Raw genomic sequence first — 20,565 nt, 5'->3', positions numbered from 1 at the left:
GCTGAAGCTCAATTCACAGAATCTAAACCTCTGACCAGAAGTAATACTGGAGCTAACTTAAAGACTGAAGAAAATGAGAAGTGATGACTACTCTTTGCTTTATTTACATACAAAGTTATCTTACCAAGGTTAAACATGCTTCCTAGGCCCTGGGCTGAAACGACTGCTCAGTGCATCCCTATAATAATCATATTATGATAAACAATACGCTATGATAAACTCTGGTTTATAATGCTACTTGAATAGTGAAGTGTTAAAAATGTTTACTGATAAACATTTTGGATGCATCAGAAATATATACTGTGTTGTAAAATAGCATCTTGGGGACTTTTTAACACTGATTGTTTTTCCTTCTGCTCCAGCAACACACATTAACACAATTCTAGCTCAAATAAAGCAATTTGAATAAGGTATTTTTAAATACATTTATATATTGACTTCAGCATTTTATACCCCTACTACTGGTTTTGGAGAATGAATCCTGAGTCCTTACACTGTTCCAATCACACCAATTCTTTATTAGTTGACTTGACCTATAGTAGGATTCCGTTAATGGCTTGAAACAACTGATAGAGAATACCAGTAGCTGACAGTGATAACACTTTCTTTCACTCGACTGGTCAGAGCATCATCCAGGGCAAAACCCACTGTGGTCATTTGTTGCTAAATCAAACACAAATTCTGAGTATTGCCACACAAGAGACAAGAATATAAAATAATATTTGCAAAATATAGGAACAACATTCATTTCTGAATGTGACTCGTGGTATTCCAAGTAATTGATCTGCTATAATTCAAGCACAATCGATAAATTTAGAACTATTTAGCATGACTGGAATGTAACTGCTAACAGTTTCACAGCTTAAAATAGCTCTGATTCACTGATTCAGACAGTTCTCGGTTTATCGGTTTGATGATGACAGCGATGGATGAAACTGATTGAGTTATATGTTGACAGATACACATGCACCACTAATGCCATATTGGTGATTAAATACTGTATATTGCAACACCACAATCACATATCCATTTGGTTCAGGTAGTCACATTTTCTTTGTTCCAATGAAAATCATATTCCTATAACTTATCAGTATAGCCCAACCCCTAATATTCAGTAACTATTCACGTCTGTCTAATTGGAAATTAAATTTGTATAAACTAATTTCACTATGAGAGCCCATGTGCACTAAGCGATCTTAGCGCTGCTACTATCTTAAGCCTATGTTAGAGAATGGGAATTACAATCATTTTAGTGCTAAGATAGCCTTGTGCAAGTGAGCCTAGGACAATCAACAGAATTCATTCGATCTCATCATTGTATATTGATTGCATATAAATATCTTTTATGAGCGCTTCAATCAGGATATCTTGTTTGTGTGTGAACTTTGTTCCTAGCTCAGCACCAAATCACCATGGTAACAGAGACTGTGTGTGTAATGTACATAGATACCAGTACTTGAGTATTTTAGCCACAAATGCAGAAGAAAGCCTGGGACAAGAGTCTCTGACAAACATTCCTGTGACGGGACCCTGCTTCCTCTACAGGATGAGGATGTTAGCATCAGTTGTGGACAGATCCAGCATTATCAGGTGACACCCAGAACACCAAAGCCAAGGTTAAAGGCAACCTCTACCAGACTCTGTGTAACTGACTCATGGAAACAAACATACAACTCTCGCTGATCAGGTAGAGGGAACCGGCGACTGAAAAAAAGGATTGAAATAAACATTGATTTATTGGTTGGTTGTTAAAACTTAACAGATCTTTTAGGTTTTGTTAAGTTTATTGTTTACAGTCAAACTCAGCAATATTCTACCTATATGGCAGTGTCTGTAAAAAACTGAGTCTTGATACAGACACTCCAGGTGTCAACAGCATGAACATCAATCTATGCAAATGGGATACAATGACACAGGTGAACCACATCACGAAGTCTGACCACACCTCTTATAACAAGCATGGGTTGCTGAAGATCAATGCTAATCTGTATCTTCACAGATACAAACATAAGCAACAGTGATGGTCACCCCATGACTAACTTAAGTGCATGAGTGAGTGAGTGAGTTTTATGCCACTTTTAGCAACATATCAGCAATATCTTGGGAGAGGACACCTGAAATAGGCTTCACACATTGTACCCATATGGGGAATCAAAGCTGAGTCGTTGGTGTGATGAGCTAACACTTTAACCACTGGGCCACCCCACCACTACCCACATATCAAGACCCAGACTTTCCAATCTTGTACATTTACTGTAACATCAATGTCTTATCATTTTTTGTTGTCGTTATCCCCTACAGAGTGTTGAGCACCAGGATCAGAACTGATTAGGTTACGCATGTAAGTAAGTGAGTGAATTTAGTTTTACGTCACTCTCAGCAATAATTCAGCTATATGGCGGCTATCTGTAAATAATCGATTCTGGACCCGATAATCTAGTGATCAGCAGTTTGTGCATCAATCTGTGCAATTGGGAACCAATGACGTGTCAACCAAGTCGGCAAGCTTAACCACCCGATCCCGTTAGTCACCTCTTACAACAAGGAAAGTCACCTTTTGTGGCAAGCATGGGTTGCTGAAAACCTATGCCATGCCAGATATTCACAGGAACTATGAAACCAAGTCACGATGATAGACCTATTTGTTTAATGAGCATTGTAGAAGTTGGTGAGCCTAAAATGAAACATACAACTTTCTGGTTTGCAACTTCTTGTTTACTACGCTACATGACGTACATGCTTGAATAGATCTACTTGTTTAATGGGCATTCTAGAAGTTGGTGAGTCAAAAATAAAACATAGAACTTTGTGGATCGCAACTTCTTGTTTATTGTGCGAAGTGATGTTTCGATGCACATTCTTATATCGTTATCAACTTCAAAGTGTCTACAACCAAATAATGAGGAGCTTATATACATGGTATGTTGTGACAACAGCAGAATAACAGTGACAACAGCATTTAATAGAATAAGAAGTAGTATGTAACTGGAAGAGGCCAGTTGGGAACTAAAAGAACAAACAGCACTGATAAAGCCAATGATGAGGGGGATTACATAGTAACAACAAATAGACACAATATTTAGATAGTCTTTAGTTTGATCAGTTCTTCATAGGCCAATGGTATGTAGTACTGTTGGTCTCTATTGATCAAAGATTTGTGGTGGCTGATTTTGAAGACTTCCAACAGTTTTCTTTATGTGAAGTCCTGATTTTTGGTTCTCAGGACTTCATTGAATTCATTGAACTTGATTTGATGAGTGGGGAATTTTAGCTGGTGATCTGAGTGGGCTGATTAGCTGTCTGCCTTATCTGCAGAGGTTTTTATGTTCTTTCATGTGGGTGTCCATGGCGCAGGGTAAATCACTCCTTTTTGGGGTTGCTTAGTGGAGGGTGGGTTGGGGCCATTGGCTTGGAGGGTGGACCTGCGGGTTGGAGAGCCAGAGAAGATGGTGTAGATGCCTGCTTGGGGCTTTAGGAGTCAACTAATTTGATGGGAGGTCTTGCAATCCATAAAGTTATATGTTTCATTTTTGGTGACAGACCTTATAAATCCACAACACATGCTAGTAGTGTGACAAAATCAACATCCATGAAACTGAACCTTGGTGATAAACCTTACAATCCATGACACATTCAAATGAAAGTGATGGAATCTGACACCAACCACACTAAAGATGGGGAACACAACCTCTCACACATGACATGAAATGACAACTTAAACTAACTTTCAAGCAAAAAGTTCTGATCCAACATGGTAAAACAGACTGAACTTACCCAACCACCCAGTAGCAGAGAACAGTGGTGTTCTTCTTTGCTTCTGGAGATGTGAGGTACGCATGTTTGAACATCACACCATGTTCCTCCAGATCCTCTAGAGTACTGTTCACGCCAAACCGGGGAGGTGGCGACGTACATAACTGCAGCTCCTGTAAATACACAACATCTTTACTATGTCACACATCAACTCCCACACAACACTGCACAAACATGGTGGTACAAAATCAGGAAAATAATCCTTGCAGCTTAATCATCCATAGTTGTTTAATGTAAAAAAAGGTTTGAGTATTAGTAATGTGCAGGCCAAAGACAGGAAGTGATCAATATGTATCAATACAAAAAAGGCCCTTTTCTAGATAAAACACAGACTATTATCATTTGCTGAGGAGAAACACTTGTTGAGCAAAAGGTAGTTATCGCTTGTGATGTGTAGCCTTTTTATGCACAAAGACAATGATAAATTCTGAAAAAATGACAAGACAGATAATGTTGAGATAATATGCTAATATGATAATCCTGCCGTGTTGAACTCTTGCTACAGAACAAATTACTTTCAGCATAAGTCCCTACCTTGACCTGCTTCTGCTCTGTGAAGAGTTTCCGTATGTGCAGAGAGCAGCGGTAGAAGTTGTCCAGTAGCTGACAGTGGATGGCCCCTTGCACCGAGGCCAGCTCGTAGTCTGACGGGGTCACATACACCCCCTCTAGGTCATACAGTTGCACATAGTGGAACAACACGTTTTCACCACCACGTGTAATTCTGAAAATAACACAGCAATATATGAATATATGATGGACATACAATATGCTCATGATGCCTATAAGGTAAAGCAATGGCCTCTACACAGACTGTTACTTGTGGCACGGAGCAGAACATGGAGGAAATCATGTCTCAGTGCAAGACATGACAGCAGATATAACTGGTCCAGTGAGTGATACGTCATGCTTGTGATGCACAATGTGTGTGATGTGTGTGACAAAAGCAAAAGGAGCATCTATGGGTAATGACTAACATGCGAGTGACGTTTGGTGAACCGATCATGTAAACATTAAGAATTTTGCACCAGACAACGTTTTGGGACGAAAGGAGAGAAATGGATGGAAAGACAGGGATGGAAAGACTGAAGAACAGAATGAATGTTATATACTCTGTTCCTTCATAGAGGAGGCATGATTATGCTTGGTGTGTGATGCATAATGCTTCATGTGTGATATGTGATGCTTGATGGTGATGATTATGATGCAGGGGGGTTACAAAATCCCATCGCCCGACGCCCGGACAAGCCTGTTTTTATTTCGAGCAATCAAATAATGGTATCTAACTTGTCCTTGGGCTACTAGATAATTTCCACTTACGGTTTCAAACTGCAAATAAACTTGGATTTCATTTCATCTGCTCATAATGTAGCTATTACACTTCACAATAATAGTAATTTAGAGCTATTGTTCTTTGAAATTATTCACTCTTTCATAAACAGTCCATAAACATCAACATCAAACAATGTGTCATAATTTCAGGACAAGTGGTAAATTAGTCAGGACAAGTTACTTTCTTGAAGTCACTTTTGAAAAAAATCTGAACCCCTGTGATGATGATGATGATGAAGATGATGATGTCATGCTTGAGGTGTGATGCATGACATGTGATGACGTGTGGTGCTTGATGTGTTAAGTGATGACTGATGTGTGATGACTGATGCCTAGTGTATGACATTTGATGAGTGATGCGTGATGATGGATGTATAACGTGTGGTGTGTGATGCTTACTGTGGGATGTATAATGCATAATGTGTGATACATGGTGCTTGAGGTGTGATGCATGCTGTGTGATGTTTGATGCATGATCTATGTGATGTGTGATACCTGGTAAGTGATGTGTGGCAAGACTCACTTGGCATGGCCTCCATGTACTGGCAGTTCTTCCACTTGTAAAGCAGACAGGCTCCTGCTGATACTTGACATGTCGTTTTGGAAACTCTTCCGACTAGATTTACTCTGCAAGACATGAATGCACCAAACTTCAATAAGTACGCCACCAAGGGACATGCAAGCATGTCAGGTTGAAGGACAAAGCTGACCCAGATTTGTCATACACAGGTGTTGTGTTGGCTACTCCCTGTCAGTGATAACAGCATCAAACTCCACAGTCAGTTCCATACCAAGTTTACTCCAAGGGAAGGCTGTACCACATTTAAGTGTCAAGAGACTTCAACTCTAGCTGAAAAAACTGCTTCTTTAAATAGTGTGATAAGCCAACACTCTGCTGCACCACTAAAGTATCGGCTGGAGAATGTCAGCACCCAACCACTATACACTGGAACAGGAGAGTTGTCACATCTTTATGGATAACATAATAAACTCCATACAAAATGAGGTTACACAAACCCTTTCAGGTTATTTGTAATCAACATCAAATATATTCCCACTTAACAATAATGGTACCACACCAATCAGCAGTCTTCATTATTGTCTGTCCAGGTGTGTAACTTACCCTTGGAGCACCGGTACTGCTGCCACTTCCTCCAGAGTCATTGGATCCGTAGGAGAGTTTGCTACCCTGTCTAGTCATGACTGGGGTGGAGTGTTCTGTGCTTGGACTCCGATCTGGGTCACCCTCGGAACCTGTACACAAGAAAACATGTCAAATACATCAAGTACCTAACAATGTTCATATTTTACAAGCACATCCACATTCAAATATTCTACATTTACAAAGAAAGATCTCTTAAACTATCACCATCTTAATTTAACAATATCTCAATATACCTTATCATAGCAGTCTTCACTTAAGCTATAAAATCTCTGAAAAATCGGACACAACAAGGGAATCTTCTTTTGCCAATGGTGGTATCATCTTAATGCATTGTGTCTTGAAGATAAAATTGTGAATGGATTCAATATACAACTTGCCCAAATGGCAAAAGTGGAGCACCCCTTATCTGATCATCACTGTGCACAACAATCCACATGCAGTAAAACATATCACCGAGCACAGACTCCCAACGATGAAATGACACACAGGTAATTCTGTGTGAATCATCCTCCATTTTGTACCTGGCTTTCTGTCAGCAAGAGGACTTGAGCGGTACTTGAACACACCACCATCCACAGAGGACTTGAGAGGACTCGGGGCTGAAGAAGGGAGAAGACACAAATACTGAATCCAATGTGTCAAGAAGGATATAACTGTTTCAGTGAGTTCATTGTCTGGTCATCAATGGTGGTCATAATGAAAGTGTTACACCATTTTAACCGAAGTACAGATATACAACTCAAGCAACTCTCTGTGTGAGATACCTACCACTCTTTGGTGAGCCTGTAGGTTTGACAGGAGACATCATCACAGACTCTTCCTTGGAACTCTTGGATCTCAAATAACGCTCAGCTCCAACTAGAGACACACTCCCTGCATCAGATATTATTCTGCAAAATAGGATATGTAATGACACAAATGTTGTCACTAAATCCTTATGGAGCGACTTAGGCTACGGCAAAAGTGCAGTTCCAGCAGCCTTCAGCATGGTGTGTGGGATGTTGCTCTGCATGTGGCACGTGGTGTGGTGTAATGTGATGTGGCGTGGCGTGGTGTAATGTGATGTAATGAGTTGTGGCGTGGCGTGGCATGGTGTGGTGTAATGTGATGTAATGAGGTGTGGCATGGTGTAATGTGATGTAATGAGGTGAGGTGAGGTGTGGTGTGGTGTGGTGTGGTGTGGTGTGGTGTGGTGTGGTGTGGTGTGGTGTGGTGTGGTGTGGTGTGTGATGTAATGGAATGTGGTGTGGTGCAATGTGGTATAATGTGGTGTGGTGTAATGGGGCGTGGTGTAATGTGGGTGTAATGGGGCGTGGTGTGGTGTGGTGTGTTGTAATGTGGGCATAATGGGGCATGGTGTAATGTGGTGTGGTGTAATGTGGTGTGATATGGTGTGGTGTAGTATGGTGTGGTGATGTAAGAGGAGATTTGATGTTGTGACTTGGCATGGTGGAGTGCTGGTTGATTACTGATGAGACACGGTGGCGTGTGGTGGGGCATGATATGATGTGGTGTGCTGTGACTGACCTTTCATCACACCACTCAGCCATGGTAACATCGTCAGTCTCCAATTGCAGCAGCGTGGCCTTGGCCTGGTCTACATAGAGGGGGTGGGGGGCCATCTTTCCAGTCCCCCACTGAGTGCATCCTCCCATCTCCAACAGGCACCCCAACAGGAAGTGTTTCTGCATCAAAAGCCCAACTACCATCATCAGGATTGACTTCTTAGATCACACAAGATAACCTAACTATTTTCAGCCATGTTCTGTAGCAGCACTGTTGATAAAAGGTCTATTGGTTTCACTTATGGGACAAAAGATAAACTCTGCAATTTGATAATTAAATCACATGAAAAGACACATCTTCACAAGTGCAAGTGAGTTGGTTTAATGCAATTTTGAAGGTGCCCCCCTCAGTACAAACGTGTTTGATTTTCTGCTGTGATAGAAAATACATTCTAGCATGTGCTATATCTAAGTCAGAGAATTTTCATAGTAATAAGCTCAAGTATGCCATACTTTGTACAACTAATTTCATCACACGTGTACTATCACTTTTCAAACAGAGAAGAACCAAAGCTGTCATGATGACCGACATGAACATAAATCAATTACTGAATAGTCAATAATATCACAACACCATTATTCCTCACCATTCCCACAACCAGGAGGAAATGCCGGGCCTTGGGGGTGGGGTAACCGTGTGTGCCAGGGTGGCGGTAAGAGGGCCACACCTCCTGCCATACAACGATCTCATCGACAGACTGCAGCGCCACAAGGTGAAGGAGACTCTGATGTCGGAGAAAGAGGTGAAGGTCTCTGGAGTCATCACTAGGCAAGTGTGAGCATAACTGGTAGCACTGGAACAGAGGAAGTCAGACATGTGACACTACACCTGCTATACTTGCCATATGCACACAGGAAGGAAGAAGGTGACAGTTGTTTAATACTGTATAAGATTTTCCATCAATATAATGGTAAAGAAAACAATCTGGATGCCATTGTACACAGCGATCTTAGCGACCATATCTCCCATACCTTAACATAGACTTACTCTAAGTTACAGCAGTCTAAGGTTTTGTACAACAGCACCCAGGTCTGCGCCAGTACCAAACGTGACTCAATCCACAGTATTTCATCACAAAGACACTTTCGTCCAGCCCCACTCAGGAAAGTCAATTCTTACATGGTTGTTACTTAGACCTAGTCTGTCTCTGCCTCTGAACCACATTATTTCCCCTACAGCCTAGCCCACTCTGCAATGCCAACGCCGTAAAATGAAGCAAGTCCAGATTTCCTCAGGTTCTGAATCTCAGGTCTCCCTTGCGCTCCTTTTCAATTTAAATTACTTTATTTGTAACAGTTAAAATTATATATTCAGTGACTGAGGGTAAGTCTACTTGGGACGTATCTACTCCAGTGTCTGGGAAAACCATCAGGTTCAACAAAACCATGATCCACGATGAACAAAGTATAGCCTTCATTCCGTATTTTGTCAATGAAGTCAACACTTATGAACTCTGGTAAGTACTATCTGTACACAAAATAAAAACTGCCAGCTTTAATTACATGGGTAGTATACATATGTCAAAGTGCAGCAATCAGACATAGTTATTGTTACCTTGTAAAACAGACTTGTACCAACAATTGTATATGCTCTTCTGCTATTCAGTTCTTCATCTTCCTGAAAACATTAAAGTATTTAAGATCACACACCTCTCCTCAAACCATCCATCTTTCAAATATTCAGAATCATCACTTTGAAACTCTTGCCCCATGGTGTATCATATTCATAATTCTTGAAAACCTTCTGTCATCCTTAGAACTGATGTTTATGCTAGTGATATGGTATGAATATATTAATACACATAATTTTTCAAGCTGTTATAATTATGTTTTGTGCACCACATGCCTACTCACCATAAACTCATCAAAATCTGCTGCTTCAAATTCACTGAGTATTTCATCACAAATAAGCTGAAATTAAAAATATGCACAGAATACAGATTTAATGAAAAGCCATTCATAAAAAAGGAGTCTTTAGCATGTTCTACAATTTTATCTCTCTGAGACTGAATCATTCTCTTCCCACAGAGGTTATTTGTCATATCTTCCTACAAACTTCTGTTCTAACACGGCCATATTTCTCAGTTCTCATAAAATCCCCTAGAGGCAAAAAATGGCAGCAGATTTATCTCCCTTTTTTCTGTCCAATCAGAACACGTGTTACATCGACATAGATTCAACTTGACAAATGCAAGCAATGTGGAGAAACAAAAATGACATGACTGAGTTCTATCTAGAAGAAACATTTGAGTATTGTGCTCGGGAAGAGGTTTATAGTTTTCACGATCCATCCGGAAATTACTGAGATCTTTCGAAAGATTGCTTTTGTAACAAGGTCGGTGATTACACTACTAAATCTGAATGCCTCCAATCACGAGTCTTGAACACTCGCAACACTCGCACCATGAGAGGGGCGTACTAGAACAGAGGAAGATGTGACAAGTAACCACTGTGGGAAGAGAATGAGACTGAATGTGTAGAACACAAAATTTGCAACAATTAACCATAATAACCAGGGGTTCCTTTCACGAAGCAACCTTAACTGAGGTTAACCTTAACTCAGATTCATTACCATTACACTAAGGTTACCATAGTGATTTGCGTTCACCTAAGTGCTTTGTGGAAGGTGGCCCCTGGACTGTGCCATTCCACATGAAATCATCACAAATAAGGAACTATTGCTGCTAAACACATCACCTTTAATGTACTTTAGCAGATTTTTGTTCAATGTTTCCACTACATGACAATATTCTTGACCACAATCCACATGATTAACTTAACCACATTGGCTTTCCAAGTATTCCACCGTCTGTTACAACCAGAGTAGGTTTTCTGCTCAGAAGCATCCCCAAGTATGGCTACACCATGCACAACACCCATCACAATGAGTGTTATTCATTCCTTTGATTTAGCTGTAATCATTGTATATCATCATCCTAACAAACACCATGAGCATTTATCAAGAGAAGTCACTGCTCTTTCTAATGGATAATGCAAGGAAGTGTGCCAAATCCTCAGAGTACACATGCAGGAGAATGGTTCTTGGTAATGGGGCCACTGCACTGGGTAGACTGAGGATTGAGCCGTTTCTGAATTATACATACGTCATGAAAATGTGATCTCTCAAAATACTAGAAGTGTGAGTTGGATTTCCTATAACAGGGTTAAATCAAAGGGGACGTATAGTGAGGGAGTGAGTGAGTGAGCATGGTTTTAGGCCTCTTTTTGGAACTGATCCAGCAATATCATGAAAAGGGACACTAGAAATGGACTGCACACATTGCATCCATGTAGGAATAGAACCCAGGTCTTCGGAATAACAAGCCAATGCTTTTACCACAAGACTACCCCACTACCACAAAGAGGCTTTATAACCACACAAGAAACACAAAGGTTACTTAAAACACATGCAGCAAATGGGACTTCCTAGCTGGACTGACTCACCTCCTGATCTTGAGCCAGGTGCAGACTGCGGACTGCAGAGAGGGATGACAAGAACTTGGAGCTAGATGGGAGATCATTGACTGGAGAAAGTTGTGCAGGTGGTGGTGTGAGGAGTTGGTGAAACGTCAGCGCAAACAGCTGGTCTAGCTGTTCCTTATCACTGTCTCGAAATGCTCTAAAATGATGAAACAACCCTGGTGTACAAATCAGCATTACAGCAGTCTGAATTTGTTATGATGACAGAAGCCGAAGGCCAGTGAATATAACCAAGAAGACAAAGCCATCAATATTCCCCACAACAGCAAAATACTCTTCAAAAGTTATGGCCATTTCAAATGTTTTGGTGTGTGTATAGAAAAGTGAAAGAAGAGTATTGAAAGATTCTGAAAGTTCTGCTCCAGAAAGGAGCACTACTACCAATTTAAGTCAAACTTGTTGCCATGGAATTGGAAATATTTCATTTAGAAATCCAAAACTACCAAAAGGCACCAGTACATCACTAGACCAGTCTATGTACCAAATTTGGTGAAGAGATAGTGAATGGTTTTAAGGTTCTGCTCCGGAAAAGAGCACTACCACAATTTCAGTCTAAGTCAAACTTGTTGACGTGGAAGCACTAAAAATATTTTAATGAGAATTCTAAAACTACCAAAAGGCACCAGCACACCACCAGACCAATCTCTGTACCAAGTTTGGTGATGAAACATTGAACGGTTAGAGAGTTCTGCTCCAGAAGAAATCACAACCACCAAATTTACTTTCAGTCTTAGTAAAGCTTGTTGCCATGGAAATGCAAAACATATTTCATTCAGAAATATAAAAACTACCAAAAGGAACCAGCACACCACCAGACCAAACTAAACAAGGTTGGTGAACAAAATTTGAATGGTTTTAGAGTTCTGCTCCGGGAAAAGAGCACTACAACCAATTCCAGTCAAAGTCAAACTTGTTGCCATGGAAACACCAAAAATACTTAATTCAGAAATCCACATATAACGAAAGGTACCAGTAAACCACCAGGTCTATCCATGTGCCAAGTTTGATGAGTAAATATTGACTGGTTTTAAAGCTCTGCCCTAAGAAAGACAAATGTGCATGGACACATGAACACATGGACACATGAACATATGGAGTCCATCAAAATATTAACCGCAGAGCATGTTGCTAGGGACATAAAATATTGAAGTATTAATTTCAGTTAGCAACATTCCTCATTGTATTATAAAACTCTGAGAATGAAAACAAAAACATCACAATTCGTTACGTAAGTAATCAGTTCACTCAAGATAATAACAATGAGCTTTGCAATTCACTGCAGACTCACCGGCCAAGGCCTCCAAACATAAACTTGAGCAGCTTGACTAGGTCCTCCATCAGCTGGTTCAACAGGGCAAGCGGCACTCTGAAACATCATCAACACTGAACAAGATGAAGGACACACTGTTACATCACTTTTTCAAATGATGAATCAGTCTAAAGATAAAAGAATTAATGAGAGAGACATTGTATCTATTTTTGCTTGAAACAGTATTTCAGTTATGTAATATCAGCCTACATGAAGGAATAGTCCAAAGGAGGTAGGTTGTCACCAGAGGCGGTTGTTCAGAACCGTGACCGTCTGCGGTGTTGCCTCCAGCAAGCACTCGCATACACCCTGAATGGAAGCAGCGCTTGATTACACTAACTCATTCATGACCAACTCATGCTATTTCAGGACAAGCTGAATTGCTTCTTATCGTCTTGTTGGAGGTTACAGAAAGGGTGATGAATGACATTATAGCATCTGGTGAAGGAGCAAGCATAGCCTCTCAATCTGTCATTCACAATAAAGAAGTTAACATCCATAAGTCTTGCTTTTCTTTTTTGTGTGAGTGTATTTTGACTGACATTATGTATGGTCGCCATCTTGATTCACTTAGTGAGGCTGCTGCGAGGATGGTTCATGGGCAGGTGCTCAACCGTGAACAGTCATTCAGGATGGAGCACTCGCTAACAGATGCAGGTACTCACGATTCTGACCACACCATAGGAGACACAGGCAGCTAAGGGGGACAACTTTACACTGCAGTTGGTCATACTCAGAAATGCTGAAAAGGAAGGATATCTTAGTCTTACCTGTCAGCTGGAAGCCCCAGAACCAGCACATCTTTGTTCTCAGAGCTGTAGGCAAGATGAATGACTTCACTTTGAAGCAGGACGGAAGAGCTGGAAATAATATACAATTCATAAGGTTACTCATGATAATCATTTCAGCATAAGATTTTTCACCAACATAAATATGAAACTCTGGATGACACTGATCTGATACCATCCACAAATCCATTTGGCTTGGATCTAAGAATTCATGATAACAACTGTACTAACCATGGTAAGAAACCAATACAATCCAACTGACCTCAATCAATTTGATTATGAGCATCAGTTGAATACTGAGTCTGGACCAGTCCAGTCAGCCAGTCCAGCAACTGACATCATGAAGCACAAATCTCTGCTACATTATAATGAGATGCATCAACATACTCAGCCTGACAACACATTCATTTTAGTTTCATCTCACAGTAACAGCCTTACTTTTTAGCCTTAAAGTTAGTGACGTCAACTAGTGATGAGTTGATGGTGAGGAACAGACCCCGAACACCGATCAGCTTGTTGTTTTCTGGTGGATACATGTAGACAACATCGTCCTGGAACAACCACAAAAAAGTAGTAGTCACAATGAGTGAGTGTATTTTTATGCAGCATTTAGTAATGTTCCAGTAGGGGCACACCAGAAATGAGAGGTACACATTGGGCCCATGTGGGAACCCAACCCGAGTGTTTGGTGTGATGAGAGAGCAAATTGTTTCCATGGAAGTCAAGAAAAATATGAATCACATAAATCTGTGAATAGCAAAAGGCACCATTTCAGATTCTGTTTGATATATCTGCCAGGTCTTGTTGAAGGATATTGAACTGTTTTCAAGGTGTGCTCCAGAGACTAAGCCCATCCCTCTCTTTTGAGACTTAAAATTGAATAGTTTCCATGGAAATCCAAGAAAAAAAAAATGCCAAAAATAGATGAAATAGCAAAAGGCACCTTTTTAGGTTCCGTTTGATTTATCTACCAATTTTTTATTTTCTAAATATTGAACATTTCCTAAATATGCTCAGGAAACAAAATGATTATGGACTGACAGCAGGCAGACACACAGACAAACAAGGCATCCACTATAAACAAAAATTTCAGTCAAACCAACTGGAAGTCTTGGAATTAGAGCAAGACTGATCCACTAAAGAAACTACAGATGATTTATTTTCCCCAACCAAAGACTGAGAATCTTGTCTACATGTCCTCTGATATATCAATAAGAATCTAAACAAGTTTAAATTGTCAGCCCTGATGAACATATTCCAGTGTCAACAGACACGGATTGGGAATGGAGGGGCCATGGACAATTAAATTTTGAAGCTTACTACTGATACAAGGGCAGTGGTCCATTCTTAATTCAGAAGATGATTAATAATCCTGAAAATAGCTCATTGTCAACGTTCTTTATTCCAATCCCTGAACAGACAAAGTGCACAAGGGAAAGATTTTATATATCTCCCAAAATTTTTGTACAAACTTTGTAATCAAGAAATAAACTGTAATAAACATCATTGACAGCCTGTGAAAAAGTGTCATCTGGTATTATCTTACCTCACACATGAATGTCGCTTTCTGATTTGCTAAATGCTATTCTATTATTTTCAATGTACCCCGCTTACAGGCGATGTATTATTTTCAATGTGCACTGCTGGGAATTCCGAACTCTTCTGGTGCTTCATGGTATTACTTTTTTACCTCCAATAACATTGAATCACGCATTACCAACGTTTTGCAATTGAAAATCGATGGAAGGGAGATAACTCTAAATCTGTTTACCTTGTGTTGTCTGCAAAATGGCGATTCACCTCACACTCAGCAGAAGTACTTCATACAGTTCAAAATTAAAATTCAGTTGTTCGGTAAGATAAATACTTTGTTCACTGGTCCCTCTGGGTACATGAGCTCATGGTCCCCTCGCAACCACTGAACAACTTATATTTTTCTCACCATTGTGGAGCCGCAGTCATCTGATGTCTCAGTCAAGGTCAGATACAGCAGAGTGTAGGTGGCAGCACTCAGGCTCCTCTGTCCTTCCTTGACACTACAGCCAGTGACACGTTTGTAGATGTCATGTCGGGGGAAGCGTGGTCGGGGATGGACCGGAGGCTTGGGCCCAACAATCACTGGCGATTGAAGGGTCAGCTTCACATTCTGTGGATAAATTATAACAGATTGGTGGCCTGCTAGGACAATTACCACTACAATTATTACAATTATTAATGATTTTTCATGATAATTTATTAACAACGACCATCACAGATAACTGATATCATGATTATTATCACTAAAATCAGGACTTTAGCACCTGTAATCATGACTTGGATCATACTTCCTATCTAAAAACTTCACAAAACTGAATTTGGCAGTAAAGGCACCTTTGTGCTTTAAAGGTTAAGGAGTTTAAACCTATCAGATATTGAACATTTCTTTGTAATTATCATAAATATGAGAAACACCAATACAGCCGTGCCCCATTTATCCAAACACTTGTGTTTTCATTGAAATTGTTCGGATAAGCGAATTTTTGGATATCTGAATCCCGGGCCATATGAATAAGAAACGTACAAAGAAACGAACATAGTAGGCATCAGACACAATCTTTATTGATTACGGTACATATGAACAAATATCAGTGCATACAATGTCTCATACCTGTTCATGCAGTTATGCTCACTTGAAGAAATCAGTTATAGCCTTTTGCACTGGCTGTATAGAAAAGCGAGAGGACTTTCGTCAGTCAGTTCGTCACTGTCATTCACAAGATCATCGTCAGTAACAGTCACAGTTACAACTTGTGCACAGGATCGTAGTACATCGCGAAGTTCCAACAAGGCCATGTCTACTTGTGGGTCCTCATTTGATTGGATAATATCCAATTATAATTAATAATTATAGTGATCAACAAACTGACACGCCTCAACATTAACTCAGTGTCACCTTGCTACTCAGAGGTAATTAATCTTCTCACGCTTCAAAGACTGCCGACTTCTTTGCTTCGGCAAGCGAGGCCTCTGTAATCACGTGTGTAAACATACAGGTGCTCAGCCATCCGGAAATACGAGACAAAAATGCACATAATTTAGTGTTTCGTCTGTGAAAATGACCGTACGGTTACGGAATCCGGATTTCCAGATATGTGAGTAATTTTACAACGTTGTGAATTCATTTTAAGGAATTTTTGTTTGGAAGGCAAGTTTTCTGGATATCTGAGGTTTGGATAAATGGGGCACGACTGTACAACAATAACAATAGCATTAGCTATATTCATTATACTACTTCACTGGCCATGTCAGCAGTCATTAGATTAAATATTTAGTAACAAAATTGGCATGTGGATGTCAAATACAAGGACTACCTACACATACCTTTTTTGGCTTGATAACCTGGAAGAGCTTGTCAATATTGAGCCACGTAACTTCACTATCATTCACCGAGATCAACATGTCACCTGAAGTAGACGATAAAACACTTAACAACAATCGTTACTGGCAGTGACACATGAGTATCATCTTCTATGCTTACTAATATTATTATGCAGTGTAGTTCTATTTAATATCTTGTATTACAAGGAGGTAAGTGCAGTAGTTGGAACTGTGAACCAAATGCATGTGCTATATGTGATGAGCGTTAACTTAGACCAACCCCCTATTACAAACCAGTAATAGTGATTTGAATCTATGATCATTTGTTAAACAATTTTTATCCTATGTTGAATAAAATTTTTCACTTTAAACACAATAGTAAATCCAATCAAGTGAAATCAAGGTTGCAAATCTTCACACTTTTACCTCGCCAACTGAACATTTAAATCTCAATCTCAGTGCAAACATACTAAAGTGGAGTTTCTATTTTGATGATACATTGAAATTCTTTCAAAGATCTGATAAACTACTGATGCATTTCTCAGCTGAAGGATGTATGCAACATTGTGTACACAACAGTAGGCACACCATACATGCATACTGAACCATACCTCTGTGGATCTTCCCAGACCTTTCAGCAGCTGTTCTGGGCACCACCCCTTGAACTATTACTTTTCTGTCTTTAAGGACCTCCCTCGACTCACTGTTCCGTGACCTTCCTGAACCTGGTTTGTGATTGAATTGGAATAAAACAATACCAAAGAGTTTCTCACACAACACTACCCCTCCATCATCTCTACACACTGTTCGAAAATCTGGCACAAGAATAACATCCTTCCATCTTTCGATATTGTAAGTTTTTCTTGACTGAACTGTCTCTGAAATGTCTCCGTGTTCTTCAAAACTATCCATGCTACCATGACGTACAAAATAGCTACCACTGCCATGACTGCTATTGCTAGTCCTGTCATTGAAATTTTCATCCTTCCACATTTTCCTCTCATCTGCATCTTTCCCAAAATGCCGGAAGTCAGTAACCTCCTCATTCCTATGAACATCTTCATTCCTTTGGTTTCTCTGTAACAGTTTCCCTCTCTCAAAGAAGGTTCTGTCTTGACTAGATATACTGCTTCGATCATTGTGTTTCTGACTTGAGTCCACGACTCCCTTGGGAATATCAGGATTGTCGTGTCCATTGTTGACTGACTCAGGTGCAAATCTCTGGAAGTACAGGTAAGAATCTGTTGTGGCCTTCTGTGTCCTACTGGGCCTCTCAACGTCCACATAGTACACATCCCCTTTCTCTTGATTCACATAGGGAGTCCAACTAGCACCAATTTTGCTGAAAACAATATGTTAGAAACTCTTTGATCTGTTAAAAATGCATGACCTCATGAACAAACAGAACAAGATGAGTCACCATTTTCCTTGTTTAATCACAATATGAAATAATTAACACTTGCAAAATTAGAAACTTGTCAGTTGTAGAAGTACAACTGTTAGATATCATGTGGATAAGATTAACTAAATCTGGCAGAAGCATTCACCAACATTTTGCCCTTTTTCACCAGCCAAAATGATGTTTGGACATCATTTCATTTCAGCCTAATCCCCTAAACACTGCAGGTTTGAGATGATTCCAAGCAAATCTGGACTGGTTGTACATGTTGTAAGAGGCAATATACTGGATTGGATGATCAGAACCAATGACATGGTAAATGATCAGTCATTGTGCTCAGGCTGACTACCCTCAGGACATCAATGTCATTGTCTGGTCTACATCACTGTCATACATCAAGAATATTGCAGAGTTTAAACAATCGAAACTTGTAATATTTATAACAATTAGCATGCATGAACTTTCAAATAATTCAGATAAAACAAAACATATTAAACTGTCATTAAACCTTAATCAAATAAATGTTAACATGGTTAAACACAGTGCTTGAAATAAGGTTTGCCCAGCGGCCCACTGCTTGTTAGTTACATGGCAGGCTTACAACTTTATTTTATGGCCAGCCCTGTGTGCCATGGGTAGATATTTGTCATTCACTACACAAAATATTTTCAAAATAATTTATAATTGTGGTAACTAGATGATGTCTGTATAGTTCATGATCAATCTAACTGTAACTTCCACAGGTCAACCTACCCATTCATCTAACAGTAAATGTGACTGGTCTAGAGAATGCTATAAGCCAATGAATGTCATTCTATTCTGATGGCTGTGACACTAAATGAATTTCACAGTGACCACCAAGTCATGGTTTTATTAAATTTTCTTTTACACATGCTCAAGTTTAACTCTCTACGTGTAATTCATTAATTACTTTCTTTTAACACCATATCTTAATTTCCTATATTTAATACAGGGCTGGTTACATGTTAACAGGGACGGCAACACTTTTTGGTTGTCAGCCCTGTGGGCTTCCTGTCTTTTTGTAGCAGTTTCATACACTATTAATTATGTATGGTAACAATTTTAATCCATACCATAACTTTAGGCAAATTTCTTTCACAATATGATGAATATTGGCAACATTCAGTAAACCTGAAATTATTTTCACTTTTCATGATCATGCCGATAAGACCTGTCACTAGTGTCAGTAGATTTAGTCATCGACTTACTGACAACCAGAAATAAACAACGCGATTGACACGTTGAACCATCCACAATTTGAAACTTTGCAGTTAGCTTTCAATTAAGACATTGTACGTGAAATAATGGTTGTCTGTAACGCGTTGTTATGAAACGCATAAATAATCCTTCTTACTCGGAACCCCCGTTGTCTTTCTGTGATATTCTGGAAGACGAGTTTTCGTGCCCCGACAGCGATATGACGTTTTGTCGCTGGGTCCGGGGGTACTGTCGAGATTTCAGTCGTCCATCACTGCCATCATATATTTCGTGCTCATTTTCAGGATCATAAAATGGTCCGATCGAAGGGAAATAGGCCATGTTATTTCTTATCCATAACTGAAAAGTTTTCTCAATTTACATATTGACCTATCCATGGCGGCCATACTGTTTACATCCGGGGACTGGTCACCCGAATAACTTTTTTCCAATCACAAGCATGAGAGTTTTCAAGGGATGCAACTCCTACATTACCAGTCTTACTGATTCATTCAACAGGCCCGAGACTGACTCACATTCCTGAAGTGCAACAGGCAATCCTTTTTTATTAAGAAAATTCCAGACGTGTAAAGAAATTGATTACTTAAGCTTTTCTGCCAAGGCGTTTATTTGTCTCTTTAACCATAACATAACATCCACTGGAAATAGCAGAGTACATCCCGTTATGAATAATGTTTGTGAATGGGTTTCTAATTGAATGATAAATATGACATGTTTATATATTGATATTCGAACCTTCATTTACAAGAAAAGCAATGGGAGCATAAGTCTACACTTGATGCCAGACACATCGCTCAGTAGAAATTATACTTGTTCTGATACGCGTTTGATGTTAAATATCATGTTCAACATCGTGTAAGTGTTGGTACGAGAGAACACATTTACGTTTCTGAAGTTTTTGAAGAAGAATACGTGTGTATGTATCTAAAGGTACCGAAGTGTTTGGGGGGAATGTCTTAGCCAATGACGTTTTGATAGAGTTTGCAATCATCGAACAAATCCATTTTGAAGTATACTTCCCGGCAATCTGATGACACAATTCAGGTCTTATGGGTATGTTAATAGTTCAGATTACATGGAGTTAAAGTTATTGTTGTATGCAGATGATCTTAACTTAT

The 20,565-nt window shown here is 39.6% G+C and overlaps 1 protein-coding gene across 1 annotated transcript; it reads right to left on the bottom strand.

The window, feature by feature from the left end:
• Window positions 1–914: 914 nt before the first annotated feature.
• LOC137272733 (protein inturned-like) lies at window positions 915–19,845 on the bottom strand. The gene is made up of 19 exons (XM_067805118.1): window positions 19,584–19,845; window positions 17,421–18,151; window positions 16,813–16,895; window positions 15,395–15,598; window positions 13,891–14,003; window positions 13,435–13,524; window positions 12,644–12,721; window positions 11,320–11,494; window positions 9,730–9,786; window positions 9,431–9,493; window positions 8,463–8,669; window positions 7,838–7,995; window positions 7,079–7,200; window positions 6,832–6,909; window positions 6,269–6,399; window positions 5,669–5,772; window positions 4,348–4,537; window positions 3,775–3,926; window positions 915–1,704 (listed from the first exon to the last, which is right to left on the bottom strand). Exons 1-19 carry the CDS (start codon window positions 19,766–19,768, stop codon window positions 1,587–1,589), a joined length of 3,039 nt encoding a protein of 1,012 aa, XP_067661219.1. The 5' UTR covers window positions 19,769–19,845; the 3' UTR covers window positions 915–1,586.
• Between the last annotated feature and the right edge of the window lie 720 nt (window positions 19,846–20,565).

This window comes from Haliotis asinina, chromosome 2 (assembly GCF_037392515.1).
Source record: "Haliotis asinina isolate JCU_RB_2024 chromosome 2, JCU_Hal_asi_v2, whole genome shotgun sequence".
Taxonomy (NCBI): domain Eukaryota; kingdom Metazoa; phylum Mollusca; class Gastropoda; order Lepetellida; family Haliotidae; genus Haliotis; species Haliotis asinina.
This window is presented reverse-complemented; position numbering and strand designations above follow the sequence as displayed.